The sequence below is a fragment of the Ursus arctos genome, unplaced genomic scaffold (assembly GCF_023065955.2).
Source record: "Ursus arctos isolate Adak ecotype North America unplaced genomic scaffold, UrsArc2.0 scaffold_8, whole genome shotgun sequence".
Classification (NCBI taxonomy): Eukaryota; Metazoa; Chordata; class Mammalia; order Carnivora; family Ursidae; genus Ursus; species Ursus arctos.
In genome coordinates this window covers 67113293-67131220 of record NW_026623100.1, presented here as the reverse complement: position 1 = coordinate 67131220, position 17928 = coordinate 67113293, and the positions used below count along the sequence as shown (strand labels likewise).

The 17928-nt window shown below is 38.1% G+C and overlaps 1 protein-coding gene across 19 annotated transcripts in view; it reads right to left on the bottom strand.

The window, feature by feature from the left end:
- The window catches only part of ITSN2 (intersectin 2), a 139120-nt gene that overhangs the window by 57598 nt on the left and 63594 nt on the right, over positions 1 to 17928 (bottom strand). For all 19 annotated transcript variants that reach the window (XM_048222839.2, XM_048222840.2, XM_048222831.2 and 16 more), the window contains 5 exons: positions 11900 to 12036; positions 8763 to 8899; positions 7405 to 7502; positions 3402 to 3577; positions 2941 to 3085 (listed from right to left, as the gene is read on the bottom strand). In XM_048222839.2, coding sequence (XP_048078796.1) covers positions 2941 to 3085; positions 3402 to 3577; positions 7405 to 7502; positions 8763 to 8899; positions 11900 to 12036 — 693 coding nt within the window. The remainder of the gene's footprint in view (positions 1 to 2940; positions 3086 to 3401; positions 3578 to 7404; positions 7503 to 8762; positions 8900 to 11899; positions 12037 to 17928) is intronic.

Below are 17928 nucleotides of genomic sequence, written 5' to 3'. Positions count from 1 at the left end.
CTTCCTCCTCCTATTCTTACTCATTCTCCTCTCTTTGCCTCCTCTCAGGAGTGTTTTGTTGATAAGGCTAATTTCTTTACCTGTGCTCTAAATCTTCTACTATGCCCTCCATTTTCTAAAAATAGTTTGTACATCGTGAAGTGCCTCTCTGAGATAGTCAATCTCTCCACCTCCCTACCTCTACTTCTAAATTCCTTAAAGACAAACTCAATCCATTTTAATTTAGGTTCTGCACCCACCACACTACTGAACCTCTTCTTGACAAGGTCATTGATAACGTCAAAGCCCAAAAACCTTCTTCCAAACCCTTATTTTCCCTGATGTCTGAACAGTCCTGACATCACTTAACACCCCCTGCCATTCTGAAAGCTCACTCTCTGGTGATGGATGGATCCCCTCTTTGGTCCAGGCCCTTTCCTTTCCTGTTTCACATGATTTCACTAAATTATCTTACTTATGTCTATGCCTTTTCAAATCTGTATCTTTAAAAAAAAAAAAAAGATTTTATTTATTTATTTGTCAGAGAGAGAGAAAAAGAGGGAGAGTACATAAGCAGGGGGAGTAGCAGGCAGAGGGAGAAGCAGGCTCCCCACTGAGCAAGGAGCCCTATGAGGGACTTGATCCCAGGATCATGGGGTCATGACCTGAGCTGAAGGCAGACACCTACCCAACTGAGCCACTCAGGCATCCTTCAAATCTGTATCTTTTTTTTTTTTTTTTAAGATTTTATTTATTCATTTGTCAGAGAGAGAGAGAGAGAGAGAGAGCGAGAGCACAAGCCAGAGGAGCAGCAGGCAGATGGAGAAGCAGACTCTCCACCAAGCAAGGAGCCCGACACAGGACTCGATCCCAGGACCCCAGGATCATGATCCGAGCCTACGGCAGATGCTTAACCAACTGAGCCACCCAGGTGTCCCTCAAATCTATATCTTATTTGTAACTTTATCTCCTGAGCTCCAGAATTTTAAGTCAGACTGCTTACTGGGCCTTCCCACCAGGTTGTCTCTAAACCAGATACCTAAGTTGCACGTGTGGGATGTATCATTTTTAGAACTCATGGAACCCACTCCTCTTGCAATGCCCACCCAAGACAAGGCCATCACCATCCTTCCTGTTACTCGAGCTAAAGATCCTGAAAATGTATAGAGGGGCAATCCATTTCCTCTTCTACACGTCTTCTTTACTGTGGCACTGGCTCACCTCGTCCTCTTTTGTTACTTAGCCACAGTAGCATCCTTCCTTACTTGATCTCCTTCCGTTGCTTTCTTTCACCAATCTGGCCCCTGTACTACTGCCAGAGTTAGGTTTCTAAAATATATACCTCTTAGAAACTTTCAGGAGCTGCCCACTGCCAAGTTGCTGGGCACTGTATTAAACACTTCACAAATAAACCTCCACCTCTAACTTCACTTCTTAACCCTTTCTCCATGAATCCTGTACTCTAGCCACACTTTTCATCCTGCAAACTCCTTGTGTTAATATGCCTCACTGATCTTCCCCAAATTATTTTTTTCACAGGAATAACTTTCCTTCTCTGTTTGCTAAAATCTTACTTATCTTCAAAGGTCCTGCCCAAATACCTGGCCCTTTGTGAACCCTGCTCCAATTCCCACAGATTGAATGAGATCTCTCTCAGCTGTATATATCTCAAGACTTTGTAGAGTATCTTTATTACAATACTTCTCATACTTTACAATTACTTTTTTTTAAGATTTATTTTTTAAAGATTTTAAAGATTTATTTATTATTTGAGAGAGAGAGAGCACAAGTGAGCACAAGGTGGGGCAGAGGGAGAGGGAAGCAGCAGACTCCCTGCTGAGCAGGGAACCCAATGCGGGGCTTGTTCCCAGGACTTGGAGATCATGACCTGAGCCGAAGGCAGATGCTTAACTATCTGAGCTGCCCAGGCGCTGCTACAGTGATTTATTTCTGTGTCTGTCTCATTAGATTATGACTTCTTAATGGCAGAGACTTTTTTTTTCCATTAAATTTCCAGCACATAATGAAATGCCTGGAACCTATGGTAACGTAATAAATATTTTTTTGAGTGAAAGTGAAATCTCTGGGCTCTATTCTGATGAAGTCTGTGATTTCTTTTCAATAATGTTAATGTAACAATGCCTGTAATGGTTACATCTAAATTAGAGGCTAAATATATATAACATAGTTCCCACACAAATAACTTCTTTAAGAAGAAAAAAAACCAAAACCTCCCAAGCCCAAATATCTTCTTACAATAACTATGAATTACGAATAATATAACCAGATTTGTGAGGATGACATTTTGAGCTTAGAAACCTTAACTGGTAGCAACTAGATGCTATGAAAATGAATTGTTGAAAAACTTCTAAGTAATAATAATTTCTTTACATCACATCACATGTGAACAATAAGAACAGAAATCAAATGCTACAAACTCCGGTTAAAAGAGTAAAAGACGGGGCGCCTGGGGGGATCAGTTGTTAAGTGTCTGCCTTTGGCTCAGGTCATGATACCGGGGTCCTGAGATCGAGCCCCACACTGGGCTCCTCCGCTGGGAGCCTGCTTCTTCCTCTCCCACTCCCCCTGCTTGTGTTCCCTCTCTCACTAGCTGTCTCTCTGTCAAATAAATAAAATCTTAAAAAAAAAAAAAAGTAAATGATGCTTTTGTACAAAAATCTTCATTCTATTTTATGTGAACAGGAGCAATGTCAAAGAATAAAGAACACAGGGGCGCCTGGATGGCTCAGTCAGTTGAGTGTCCGACTCTTGATTTTGGCTCAGGTTGTGATCTCAGGATTGTGAGACTGAGCCCCACATCAGGCTCTGTGCTCAGCATGGAGTCTGCCTGAGTTTCTCGCTCTCCCTGCTCCTTCCCCTGCTTGTGCGTACTCTCCTCCCCACCAAAATAAATAAATCTTAAAAAAGAAGGATAACACACACAAAATTAAAGATACACACCTGTCCATGAATCGGTGATATAGATCCAGGGGACACAGTACGAGTAAAAGCTGATTTCTTTTGCCATGATGTATTAACAGTTAGGTTTGTTAAAGATACATTTTGATAATCAGTCACTGATGCTGGTTGATTTGAAGAAAGTGATCTATAAATACAACACTTTGATATAAGTACAGTTAATCATTTAAAATCTAATCAAGTACTACAAATTTATCAGCTTGTATATAATTTACTTTGTGTTTAAACACAATTTGTGGGGAAAAAAATTCATGATCAAAGTACTGACCTACATTTTTATTTATTAAATTCCACTATGAAATTTGGAATACCTCTCCAAGGTACTCCTGGAGAGCCCAGCACAGATTATAATATGATTAAGTAGCAGGCTGACACAAATACCTATTAGGTATTTATACATTTACAAAAAAATGCATAAACTCCACTGTTATCTAAAAACTTACTCAGAAGTTGTTGAGGTAGCAGATACAGATACTGTAGGAGGAAGTAAGGCCTTCTTAGGAGACACAGATTTTTCACCTGATGGCATTTTTTCTACGTAGTTGCATGGAAACCAGCCAAAATTTCCTTGAAAACTACCATAAAGCCAACCAGGTTCTCCTATGGTTTTTTCATCAACCTATGGAAACAAAAAGAAGGGTTAACGATGGTTAGAATGCCACATATTTACAAAGGAAGGAGATGCAGACTACTGTATAGTAGCCTCATTTTCAGAATTAAGCCCATAGAACTAAAGAGTTGACACATTTTCTACAAATTAATAGGGCACTATCTCTAATGACTGACAAAGTGCCTTTTTAAAATTTAATTTTTAATTTCATCCAAGTCAAATATGAAAATAGTTTACAAAAACAAATAGCATTCTACATGGCTTATGATGGAAGACCCCATCACTCATTATGCCCTGATTTCCACTCCTCATAGTAACTTGCCATTTTTAGTTGTTTCTTCTGTATTATCTTCTCTATTTCTAAATAACATATTTATATTACTATTTCTTGAATGTTTCAATTTTAGACATTATCTGTTGGCTTTTGGTTATGAAAATCAACATTTAACTCTCCTTTACTGCATCTTCTCATTCTATCAATACTGCTATCTCAAAATTTTTGGTTAAATTATATTCAATGTTTACATTACTATGACTATGTAAATAAATTTTCACATCTGAATCATGCACTATTCTGATAATTACACTTACTTTCTTGTAAACTTGTTGTTATCCTACAGTTAATCATTACTTTTTGTTTTGCTTAGCTTTTTCTGTCCCTATCACACAGTCTTCTTGAACTCTCTAAGAGTTCTGAATACTATTTTTCAACTGGTAACACACATAGGTGATTTATAGTTTCATTTTTTCTCTCTTTTATTGCTGAGTAATATTACTTTGTATAGATGTACCACAATTTGTTTATATGCTTACCTAGTGATGGACACTTGAGTGGTTTCCAGTTTTTGGCTATTACAAATAAAACTAGGAACATTTGTCTTTGTATATTGATCTCGTATCCTGCAACCTTGCTAAACTCACTCATCAGTTCTAGCATAGCTATGTAATAACTATAAAATGGTGTTCTGAAACAGAATAAAAGGAATCACTGCTAAAATATCATCCTGTAGATCTAGTTTAAGACTACTTTAAAATAGCCAATCCAGAGCACTAAAAATGAAGACAAGAACACAACAGACCCCAAGGAATTATGCAACCTAAAGCAGCATGCTCAGCAATTTACCTGATTTAAATGCTGGTCTTAAAGCAAGGATGACAGGTATGAATACTGGCATTCAAACACTAACTTCTTCCTTTTCCTACAAACTTTTAAAAAGCCTACTCTCTTTAAAACTTTTTCCTAATATTTTCTACCTTTCCAAGAAAAGGCCCATTCATTTAATCTTTAGAATTAGACCAAGTTTGCTTTGTGAGGGGTCAATTTTAACCAATTTCATATCTGTTATTTTTAGCCTGAATTTTTACTTGTCAATTTGCATAGAGACTTAAACTAGAAAATTTTACATAAGTTCTCACAGGTTAATGGAAACTATTACTTCAAAAATAGCATTAACACATGTGAATGCTAGAAAAACAGGTTGTCACGGAAAATGTTGCCAGGGCTCAGTGGAATTTCTAATCTTTTTCACTTTCGATCAAATCTCTTCTGCTACCCTCATCCATTAAGTTGATTAGACCTTGCCTCCTATCTTACCAAGAATAGGGAAGCCCTCAGATCTGAGCTCACCTTCTAACTCAGCAAAATGTACTTTATAATCCCATCCATCTTTTCTCTCAGCACTCTAATCACAAAAGAAGAGGTTATCTAGTCCTTCCACTACTCCCTCTTCCTGTGCTCTAGATCCCAAGCCCTCCAGCCTTATCGAGAATGTTTCTCATCTGCAACCACTGGTCAGAATAGAGAGGTCTGCCAAGGAGGCACAAGGTGCCTTCCTGAGTGTTCCATGTTCTATATGTTGATCTGAGTGGTAGTTTCACAGATATATACATGTGTACAAATAATTTGAGCTGTACATTTACAGTTGTGCTCTTTCCCTCTCTGCAGATCTTCTCTATCATTATTTAAACTTGCTCAAGCTTCAGTCAAGTAAAAAAAAAAAAACAACAAAAAACATAGAACAACTTCCCTCAACCCACACTCCTCACTATCATTTTCTCTCCGTTCCCCCTTTCAACAGCCAAGCTCTTCAAAGAATTTTATATATTCACTGTCTCTTCTTCCTACCTTCCAATTTGTTCAGGTCACTGAAATCTGGCTTCTTCCCCCACCACTCCACTCAACTAATAGTGTTTTCCTCCAGGTTAACAATAGCTGTCTACTGTTAATTTAATGGTTATTTTCTTAGTCCCATCTTATTTCACATGCAGACCCAGAGCATTCTTCTCAATGTTCCCTGACACTATACGACTCTCCTGGCTTTTTCCTACCTCTCGTTGTTTCTTTTAAGGCTCCCCTTCCTCTAATAACCCCTCCAGTGTTCATGTCTCTGGGGATTGCGTCATCAATCATCCCCTACACTCATGTCAATTACTATCACAACACAATGATGACACTCAAACTGGCCTCCTCTGATCTCTGCCTGAGAGTTCTCCATATCTCTGGATAGCTGGAGGTGTATCCACCTGCTGCCTAGAAATCAGAAACTTACCCAAAATTAAACTCATTGTAACTCTTACTCAAATTCCCTCCTTCTGATCTTCCTCTCTTAGTGAATGACACTGTCATCAACCAAGTTGTCCAAATCAGGCATCTTGTAGTAACAAGTGACTCATTCTTTACATGAGTGATTCAGCGGAGAATACAGTCGAGAAACTCTAGCTAACTTAATGTTCCTGTTGTCACTGCCACCAGACTGGCTTGATGACCACGGGGGAGGTCTGCTCTAAAGCTGGTAGCTTTCCACCACCTTCCTTCCTCTGCTACATTAGAATGTCTGTCTTCTTTATCAGACTATCAGCTCATTAAGTGCAGAGACTGTGCCTTTTTTACTATATTCCTAGCCTAGCATAGTCCTCAACAAGTATTTGTTGAAAGAATAAATAAAAGATCTAACCAAAAATATAAGTAGGCTCTTGACCAAATGTGCCCAAAGAAAGGCTGCATCTCTTCATTCTTGGACACAACCTCATCATCACCAACAGGGGGAGGAGGAACAGGAGGGCCACCAGACTGGCACTGTCAGTGGTGGCAATGGTAACAGAAGGAATGTGTAGCTGGGGACCATCTTGAGTGTTTGAACAGATGTTTCTGGGAAACCCTATGCCAAGTATCACTAAATATTTGCTATGTAACTGATAAAATACACCAAACTGGTGACCATGCAGGGAAAAATAAAAGCAGGCAATGGCTATGTATTCCAAGGTAGTATTACCTTAATTTACTAAGAAGAAAACTGAAGCAGAGACTAAAACCCAAGTTAGTATGCTTCTAAAGCCTATATTCTTTCCATTATATCACAATAGCTGTATCAAATGCTATTCCCTGCATCTTCTCTTATTCATCCATTTTATGTGGTTTATGCCTATATAACAAAGGCCTTTTGTTTCAAGGAACAAGGGATTGCATCTAGTTAGAGCCAGAGAACTTATCTCTTTCAACTCTTTTAATGGTTGCCAGAAAATAACCAGCTTCCCCAAATTTCATTGGTAATTTATTAAAATAACAAAATCAGCATCACCTTTTATGATGTGAAGCAACGGCACAGTGTAAAGAACACTGGATTTGGAAATCAAAGACATGTACTTGCAGCCCACTCTGGCACTGTTACATTTTGTGTAAACGTATGCAGTATGCCATTAGGGCCAAATCGGATAAAGTTCAAGATATGCTTTTTAAATGGTAAATCACTATATAAAATTACGGTCATTATTATTATAGAAAGGAATATATTACATTGTATTAAGCTTATTCATGAACAAGAAAGACTATTTCCTACCTGTATTATATCCCCAGAATTAAAACTCATCTCATCATGGCTCCTGGCTTCAAAGCGATACAATGCTTTATAATTTACCAAAGCACTAGCTGGCTCACCTAAAGAGAAGATAATTGTCATTATTTGCTACTTTCATGTATACACATCTTTGTGATGACTCAATATAAAAAGCTCGTAAAATCAAAAGAAAAAAACCTGAACATCAAAAGGTAAATTTCATGAAAATCCATTTGACAAAGGTTGTTAGGATTTAAATATCTTGTATAGTCACAGATCAATATAAAAGCAAACAAGGACGTTCATCTTCAGTAAAGTAGGAGACAATGAAACAAAGACATGACTTGCAGGGTGTGCCACGCGTGGGGACGTCAGGGAAGGCAGAGGAGTAGTGGCAGGCTAAGCCGTGCAAAGTGCAAGGAGGCCAAGCAGCGAGGTTTGTTCTGTGGCGCTCAGGATGTAAGAGGGAAGAAGAGACAGAGAGAGAGGTCACAGATGAGGTTAGCAGTGAACAGGGTTCAGTGAAGAAAGAGCTGTAGATTTACCAGTACAGTTCTAAAAGAAAAACAGAAGAGCTCACAGATACACTAGCCTTAATAAGATTAAAAATATTTAACTTTATTTGCAGAATGCTTTAGCTTACAGAAATTTCAACACATGTATCATTAATAAGGATTCAAATATTTGTGTATCCAAAAGAGATACAGTGATATGTAAAGTATCTTAGGAAAGGATTCTGAAGTGTAGCATAAACAAAGTATATTGTTTGAGAAAATTTCAATATGCAAAGACTTAAAATTTTACTGTTGTTTCATTAAAATAAACAGTTTAGTTAACACTGGCTGAATAAACTACAACCGTTTACTTCAATTATGAAAACCATGTCAGGGTCTGTTAATAGCTACTCAGTGATAATGATCTTCTTTTCTACAAATTGTTTTAAGACTTCTACCCTCAGTCTGTTTTTTTTTTTTTTTTTAAAGATTTTATTTATTTATTTGACAGAGATAGAGACAGCCAGCGAGAGAGGGAACACAAGCAGGGGGCATGGGAGAGGAAGAAGCAGGTTCACAGCGGAGGAGCCTGATGTGGGGCTTGATCCCAGACTTGCCGGGATCACGCCCTGAGCCGAAGGCAGCCGCTTAACCACTGTGCCACCCAGGCGCCCCACCCTCAGTCTGTTTTAATAAAGCCTATGTACTTCTCCAAGTTTAATTTAGAAAAAGGTTCTTTTCTGACTCAAAGGTTAACAATCTGTTAAAAAAAATTTTTTTTTTTTCTTCTCATCATCTTTTTTCCTTATTGCTTTCATTGTTCGGTCTCAGAAAAATCTAATCTGTTATTTTTATCCTTATCCTTACATTGCTTCTCCTCCACTTTCCGCTCTTCCTCTTGAACTTTCTCTTGTGTTTTTTCTTCCTGGAGTCGCTTTTGTTTTTCTTCTTCCTCCTTTCTAAGACTTTCTCTCCATAAGTTTTCTTTTCCTTGCTTTGCTTTCCTTTACATAAAAAAAAAAGAGAGTTGCATAATGTCCTAAACTTTTTGCTATGCAAAATAAAAATATCAGATCTTGTTCCTCACAAACTACAGAAATATTACATATTATATATTATACATAATCTTATATACTTACTACATAGCAAAGACATATTAGTAGGGGGTGTGGAGAAACAGTGGGGATCATGGATGAAGGGGAAAATCAATTAATCAAGAGAGGACCCTTGGGCAAACAGATGAGCTGGGGAGTAGGACTGACCCAATACCCTTAAATTCCCTCCTGTCAGCCAACCTCCTAATCCCGAGAAGGTGGGGAACTATTCAGAAAACAAATGCAAAAGGTATATCTAAGTGTTTTTCCTTTCTCTCCAGATTTTTCAAAAGGACTGATTCCAGCTCTTATTTCCACTATCCTAGCTAACTAACCTGTGTTTTCAGGATTCAGTCATTACTGTGGAAACAGGAAATGCTTCTAGGCAGATATCTACTTTCCACATTATCCCTTGAAAGTCTTTTCCATTGTTAGAGAATAGGGCATGTTTCCCCTATATGTTGTGCTTCCATATGTGTTTCTATGACATCTGATATAGCTGCAGCTTGGTTTCTAACTGGGCAAGATGGTCTCTGATCACACTTAGCTATTACAGTATTAAAACTAATGCTCACCCTAGTTTTCTTTCTTGCACATATTTTTTATGGTCTTACTCGGAGGCGTAGCTGTCACCACTAAATTTAGCACCTTCTCCAAGCCTCTGTTCACACTATCAGGGACAGTAGAGCTTGTGGCTGGATTCATCCTGGGAGCTGGGGGTATTTATGCCCCACCAAGGAGGACATCTTGGCTTAATTCCATGTCTCAACTCCTAGAATTCCTGGAGGAATTTGGAAATTCTATATAATCCCCAAAACTGTAGACCCACTTAGCCACCTTTCTTCCTCATTCCTGGACTTACACTTCATACTCCTGGTTCATTACCCCATGACTAGCTTCGTCTTGACCCTTTGCAAATCTTCCCACACCCTCCCCCACTCCAAAGAGTGCTTCCTCCAGCACTTTCTGTGACTGACATCTGGCTCTCCTTTGAGGGCCATGCTTCTCTGAGGTCCTTTCTTAATGTCAACCGCCATTCCTTTTCCCAGTTAGTTCCTCAGTCACCTTCTCTGATATTCTCCCACACCTAAGATGACCTAACCTAGCTTCTATTTGAATTCCCAGAGATTATAAACACCCACAGTCAGAGTATTTACCACACATTTACTGGGATAAAGAAAGGCTAGAGAGTTAAGAGTATATAAAATTAAATTTTGGTAAGCTTCCTTATGTATGAGTTGGTGTATGAGAAACTGGTCCAGAGCCAGACAATACCTCAGAAGCTGGACAAAGGGCAAAAAGGCCACATCTACACTGTGAAAACCTGACTATAACCAACAGCACGGGACAAGAAGAGAATCTTCCTAGGCAAATGGCCAAGAAATCAGGTTGTATTTCTAAGACTCAGCTCTGGACTAATCCAACATGTGTTTCTGTTCTGATTTCTTCCATTTTCTGTAGCAGGATAATGTGTGAGGAGGATGAATGAAAGGAAAATGTGTATTATTAATACGGCTTGCTGACCTAAAAAAAAATTGTGAGCAGTGATGGATAGCAAGATAATTGCAATATGTTGGCGGAAAATTCTGACAAAATGATTAGCTATGCTGCATAGTTAAGTGACAAAAAAAAAAAAAAAAAAGCCTTAATTTGAACTTCACTGTCTCTCTTTTATATTATTCTAGTGTCTCTTGTTAAGGGCCACAAAAGTAGGGGCCTTGGAGTAAAGAGTACTACAGAGACCTGTTTAGCTGTTGCCATTTCCTACGGGAATGATAAAGAATCATGGAACAAGGAGTAAAACCAGAGCCTCCTTGCATCACAGTCAACAGTGGCACTCATTAAAAGTGTGCTGGGAGGGGCGCCTGGGTGGCACAGCGGTTGAGCGGCTGCCTTCGGCTCAGGGCGTGATCCCGGCTTAATGGGATCGAGCCCCACATCAGGCTCTTCCGCTGTGAGCCTGCTTCTTCTCTCCCACTCCCCCTGCTTGTGTTCCCTCTCTCGCTGGCTGTCTCTCTCTCTGTCAAATAAATAAATAAAATCTTTAAAAAAAAAAAAAAAAAAAGTGTGCTGGGAGTGGTTACTCTGAAGCCATTAAAAATAGAGGCCTGCTATATGGTAATGTGTCTTTCATGCCTCCCTAGTAACGATTAGCTCTTTCATGGGCATTACTTGTCTACTTATCTCCAAGGCAAAGGAATTATACTGATTTCCGACACTAGAGAACTTGGCAGGGTGGGCGGCGGGGGGGACTGAGGAACATATTAGAAACAGGACTTTACAACAGAAAAAAGTCATGCCGAGTCTCTAAATAAATAGTTCTATGCTTCAGATTCTGTAACTGTCTTACTTCTCCTTGGTATAAATGGAGGCAATTGATAAGCTCAGTGGTACAAAGAGAACTGTATCAACATGGCATTATATACTCCATCTCATCACTCTGTAAAATTAAGTATTCAGTTTTTGTGATCTTTCAGCAAACTAACAGATTTACAATGGAGAGACAGAAATGATGAGTGTAAGACATTTGTGTCTGGCTCATCAGCTACATTATTTTTTTTTAATTCTCAGTTACCTATGAGGCATACATCAATATTTCTATTTTTCAGATGCAGAAACCAGGGTTCAAAAGGTAAAATGACTCAACCAAGGTCATCTAAATAGTAAGTGGTAGATCAGGAAGTCTACCAGGTTTGACTCCAAAGCCCCTATTTTTTACCAATGGAACATAAAATTACTATAATCTCAGTCCCTAAAAGAAAAACTGAATTTCTAAAATTGAGACTCTAATTAGCAGCCAAGGAAAATCCTTTTATTTCCCTTAAATTATTATAGTCAAACTAAAGATATGGGCAACAAAATTAGAATTCTAATAGTAATGCAGTATAATAAATTTATCAGCTATATTACCTTAGAGCCTCATCTTCTAGTTTCTTTTTCTGTATTAGTTCTGACCTTTTTCTTTCAATTTCCTTCAACTTGTCACGTTTGATCTTATGAAGTTGTTCAAGCGCTAACTGCTGTGTATTGTAGCTTTCTCTCAGTTCCTAAGGAGAAAATGAAAATAAGTCAATATGCTGTTTGTTGATTTAAATATTTTTGTTTTATGTACTAATGTGGCATTTTCATTAAAAGACAAAAATCTGAAAGCAAGTTAAACTAAAGTAAAAAAAGTTTTAAAAATATCTAGATGATTAAAAAATCTTGAATATAAGTATTTAAATCCTGTAACCACTGAGGATAAATATGTGTTAAAATCATGTACTCTTGTATTAATTCATTTCTAAGGAATAAAGATAAGCCAATTTCATAAGCCAAATCTTTGATTTGATACTTTATTTTCAATAAAAAAACCCAATCCATTAAAATATGGGAAACAGGGGCGCCTGGGTAGCTCAGTTGTTAAGCATCTCCTTTGGCTCAGGGCGTGATCCTGGCGTTCTGGGATCAAGCCCCACGTCAAGCTCCTCTCCTGAAAGCCTGCTTCTTCCTCTCCCATTCCCCCTGCTTGTGTTCCCTCTCTCACTGGCTATCTTGCTCTCTGTCAAATAAATAAATAAAATCTTAAAAAAAAAAAAAATGGGAAACAGGGGTGCCTGGGTGGCTCAGTCAGTTGAACATCCGACTCCTGGTTTTGGTTCAGGTCATGATCTCAGGGTTGTGCAATCGAGCCCTGCATCAGGCTCCATGCTCAGCTTGGAGTCTGCTTGAGATTTTCTCTCTCCCTCTCCCTCTGTCCCTCTCCCTGCTCACACTGGCACACTCTCTCTAAAATAAATGAATTAATTTAAAAAAAAATATGGGAAACAATTTATTACTTGAAGAGGAATTTCGTTTATATTTTTTACATATGTAGTTTAACCAAGTACCCATAACTGATTCAGTAAGATCCTGAACTAAATGTAGAAGAAATTATTAAATAATTTAGTTAAAACTAAAAATGGAAAAGATAAGGTCTATCTAAAATCATGACTAGAGTAAGCTAAAATAATGAAAAGTATCGCAAACAGGAATTGAAATAAATACTTGCTTACTGAGCATCTAGTTCTATGCGGTGCCACAGAGATATGCAGTGGATCAAATCCAGGGCCCTCTGGCTCTCAAGTTTGCAGCTTTTGCCCTCAAAGAGCTCAAAGTCTCAAAGCAGAGAAAAGTGCCAAAATGTGGGATAGAGATAAGCACCTTAGCAGAAACCTGTGGTACCTGTTCAGCATTTTCCTTCTGTCTTCTAACAGCACCTGTCCCACAGCACCCGCCCCAACCCTGTGCGGTTGTGAGGAATCTGTCCCTCAGACTCCACCCACTCCCACTCAGGTGCAGTCACTTAATCTAGGCCTAACCAACCAATTACAGTACTCCACTTCCCCGGCCAGAACGACTGGTCCAAGGGACATACACATGGATCCAAGCTGGGCCAGAATCCTTTCCTGGGATTCAGATAGACTGAAGAGGGGAGAAAGAGGTCTTTCCTTCTCTAAACTCATTAGACTGGGATAAGGTAAACCTGGAGCTGTCCCACTACTAAGTGAGGCCACTGGGGTAGAAATGAAATCAGTACAGAAAAGAGGGAAGCAAAGACTGAGGCAGGGAGAGGGAGGCCTGGGGAACCAACTCTCCCACTGCATTCCTATGTCTAGGAATGGCCCCTGCCCAGCAGCACTTCTATGGACTCAGCAGTCCTGGTACTCTTCCAGTAACTACTCTTGTTAGCTTAACTATTTTGAACTGAGTTTCTTTTACACGATATCTACAGAATCCTGAAAAAGAGAGTTTAAAAAGACTGGAGTAAGGAAGAGGAAAAAAAAACCCAAACCAAAAAACTCCCACAAAAACTAAAGTAATCAGGAGATTTCATGGCAAAGGTGGAAACTTCAACAGTACAGTTGACCCTCAAATAATCGGGTTTGAACTGTGTCCACCTATACACAGATTTTTAAAAATAAATACAGCATAGTACTATAAATGGCTTTCCTTATGATTTTCTTAATTTTCTTTTCTCTAGCTTAATTTTAAGAATAGAGTATAATATACATATAACACAAAATATGTGTTAAGCACTGTTTATGTCCTAGGTTAGGTATCTGATCAATAGTAGGCTATTAGTAAAATTTTTGGGAAGTCAAAAGCTGTAAGCAGATTTTCAACTATATTGGGCATTGGCGCCCCTAACCCATGTGGTTCAAGGGTCAACTATATTCGGTAGAATGTTTTGGTAAAAAATGTTTTGGGGTATCTACCCACACACAATAACAAAACTCGAAACCAAAAAATCCTCCAAAACAACCCCCCCCCCTGAAAACCCAAACTCCGTTTCTTTCCAGAACTAAAATATTTTATAGGTGAACCCTTCTAACTTGAAGTGATAGATACGATCTGAGTACAATGTGGTATAAGTATGAATACTATGTCCAAAATGTCTCAGATCAAGACTTGCAGCTTAAGTCAAAAATAATACAAATACTGCATTCAGAGCAAAGTTTCCACAAATCTCAGCTTCAATAGTTCTCTTGGTTGCACCTTTCTCTAAATTCTACTGAGAAGTAGAGGATATGGTGGTTACAATCTATGGAGAAGCAGTTTGGCTTAGCGATAAGGACTCTGGGAACATAGGTCTGAATCAGGCTCTGTCAGTGGTGGGCTAAGTAACATCAGGAAAGTTACTTTGCAGTTTCCTTATCTGTAAAATGTAGTTAATTATAGTACATGCCTCACAATATTGTTGTGAGGATTAAATTGGTTAATACCCAGAAAGTGCTTCTTACAACTGTGGAGGACACAGAGCAAGTTCATAATAACTGCAGCTATTATTATTGGTGGACGTCATAAAGGAAAAGAATTGTAAGTTTAAAAGTAAAGAGAAGCCAAATTAATGTCTGATCTTATGGTGCAAGATTAGCTCTCCAACTTGTCCTGTAAGATACTGCTCTAAGTCTTCCTTTACCAGCCCCATTCCTCCAGGGTGTGAGTTCATGAGCTTCCCAGGCTCCCCAAGGCATCCTGTGCCTTCCTCTATCATAGTCAGTGTCTCCTGACTGTATGGTTGCCTCCTCCGCTAGAGTGAGTTTCTTGACAACAGGACTGACTTTCATCAAGGTATCCCCACCCAAGAGGGCCTGGTATAGCGTGGATATTTAATTAGTATTTCATATACGAATGAGAATGCATAAACAACAGTCTATACATATTAATAAGATTTGAAGAGCACTATAAGGCTTGCCAGAAACTTCCTCTGCCTGACTGCAATAATCTTAGCAATTCCTATCACTAGACTCATTCCTCTGGATTAAGTTACTGCTTCCAGGAGGCCCCGGTTCAATAGATGAGTTAACTGAGGACAAGTAAATTAATCAGCACTTGTGGACAGAACTGTTGCAGTCTTAATAGAATGACAGATCTTTTTTAGGTTTAAGGAAGTTCTGTTCCTAATTTGTTAGTAAGTTTTTCATGTTTTAATCATGAATAGATTTTAAATTTTATCAAATACGTTTCCTGCATCTAATGAGATAAACATACCATTTTTTCCCTTTAATCTGTTTATAGGGCAAATTACGTTTTTGTATGTCAAATCATCTTTGCATGACTAAGATAAATCAATTTTTTGGGACATTATGGATTATCCTTTTTTATAAATTTTGCATTTGTCTTTTTAACATTCTTTTAGAAATTTCACCTCTACGTTAAACTGGCCCATGATTATTCTTTCTCATACTGTTCTTATATGTTTTGATATGTTTGTGATAGCTTTGTATAAGTTGGGAATATTCCCACTTTTCCTGTGTTTTTAAACAGCTGTGTAAAACTACACTTGATCTTAGCCAAAAGGCTGAGAAGCGATAGAAACAGCTGTGTAAGACTAGATTTACTGGTTCCTCCAGTAAAAACTCTGGGCTTCTCTTTTAGGGAAGATTTTAAATTGTGGATTTAAAATATTTTATGACGATAGAGCTATCCAAATATTTTATATTTTGAGTCAGTTTTGGCAAGCAGTAATTTGTTCATCTACTTTTTTTATTTATGTGCAAAAATCTGTCATAATATCCTCTTCTTTTTTTTTTTAAAGATTTATTTGAGAGAGAGAGAAAGTGAGTGCGTGCGCCAGCAGAGGGGGAGAGGGAGAGAGAGAATCTACAAGTAGATTGCCGCCTGACTCGGAGCCCGCTGCAGGGCTCGATCCCAAGACCCTGATATCATGACCTGAGCTGAAACTAAGAGTTGGTTGCTTAACCAAATGAGCCACCCAGGTGCCCAAATATCCTCTTCTTTTAATGTTTGCAGCATATTTAATTATATTTCCTTTCCACTCCTAATTGTCTTTATTCCTACCTTCTTTCCTTTTAAAAATGGTCTTGCCAAAGTTTAATTTCATTAATCTCTGAGTTGAATGTTGGCTTTCTTGACTCTCTGTATTAATGTCTTTTGTTTCATTAATTTCCTTCTACTCTTTTTGTTTTATTTTGCTAGTCTTTTTCTAGCTTAAGTTGAACACTTAGCTTACACATTTTCATCCCCCCCCAATATAACCATTTAAGGTCAAAGGCTAACCATCTAGGTTGAATTTCTGCTCTTACACTTACTAGCTATATGAGCTTGGGCAACTTCTGTGTTTTAATTTACTCCTACGTGAAATGTGGACAAGAGTAATACCAACCTACATCACAGGGTTAATGTAAGGATTCAGTAAGTAAGACACTTAAAACAGTGTCAGTCCCAGAGAAAGCCCTTAATAAACCCTAGCTAATATTAATATATCTTCACTTATGAATCAGCAAACAGCTATTGACCCCTGATATGGCTGAGGAGAAGTCTGTTAATTTACACTACCCCCCACCACTCTCCATTTCCCAGTGCTGATATTTACTGCTGGTTAACCTACTTAGCACCTTTATAACTTAAAAATATACCTAATCTACTATTTCATTTTTCATAAACATTTGACATTTTGCAACTCTAAGTTTTTCTCTTTTTATTTTGAAAATTTCAAACCTGCAGAAAATCTGACTGAGTCGCAGACACTGATGCTTTCACCCCAAATCCTTCATCACTATTCTACATAACTACCATGCCAATGCCAGTACTAAACTACAGACATTTAACACAGCCATAAAGTATTACTTAACACAGAGTTCATATTCAAAAATGTCCCCACTAGTGTAAATACTGTCCTCAATAATAGCTTTTTTTCTGATCCATGATCCAATCAAGGATCACACACCGCATTTCGCTGTCATGACTCTTTAGTGTCCTTTAGTTGTGGCTCTTTGGTTTCCTTAAATCTGGAAGATTTCCTCCATTATTTATGAGATTCACATTTTGAGATTGTGGGTCAGTCTGCTGTTTTATAGATCAAATCACAATTTGTGTGTGTCTAATTTATTTCCTTACACTTAGATGAAACATTTTTGGCAAAAATAGTATAGAGCTGATGTGTTTCTTTCAGCACAACGTATCAGGAGACACATAATGTTGGTCTGTGCCATTTTGGTATTGTTTAATTTGACCAGTTGGTTAAGATTGGTTTACTTAGTTTTGGGCCCGAGTGTACCTCAACATGGCTCAACAAAGCACTCACAAAATTTTTTAAATCCAGCAACTACTATTGTTTTCATTGCTCAGAGTACTTACTCTACCATCCTGGTAGAAATGGAAGATGTAACTCACTGAACTTTAACCACCAATACTGAATACCTCCTATAGTGACAGCAAGTAATCTTATATTCTGATTTTGCTTAAAGAAAGCATATTATGTTCTTTCCAAAGGCCAGGCTTTAAAAGAGATTCAACTGACGAAATACAGGTCAGCTCAATAATGTGAAAAAAAATCAGGCCAAAAATTTTTATTAGTCATGAAAAAAAATCATAGTAGAATGCAAATTAACTTCTCAAACTTAACATCTAAAAAACTTCAGAACAAAGCAAAAAACCCTGAATAGCTGTGTAGC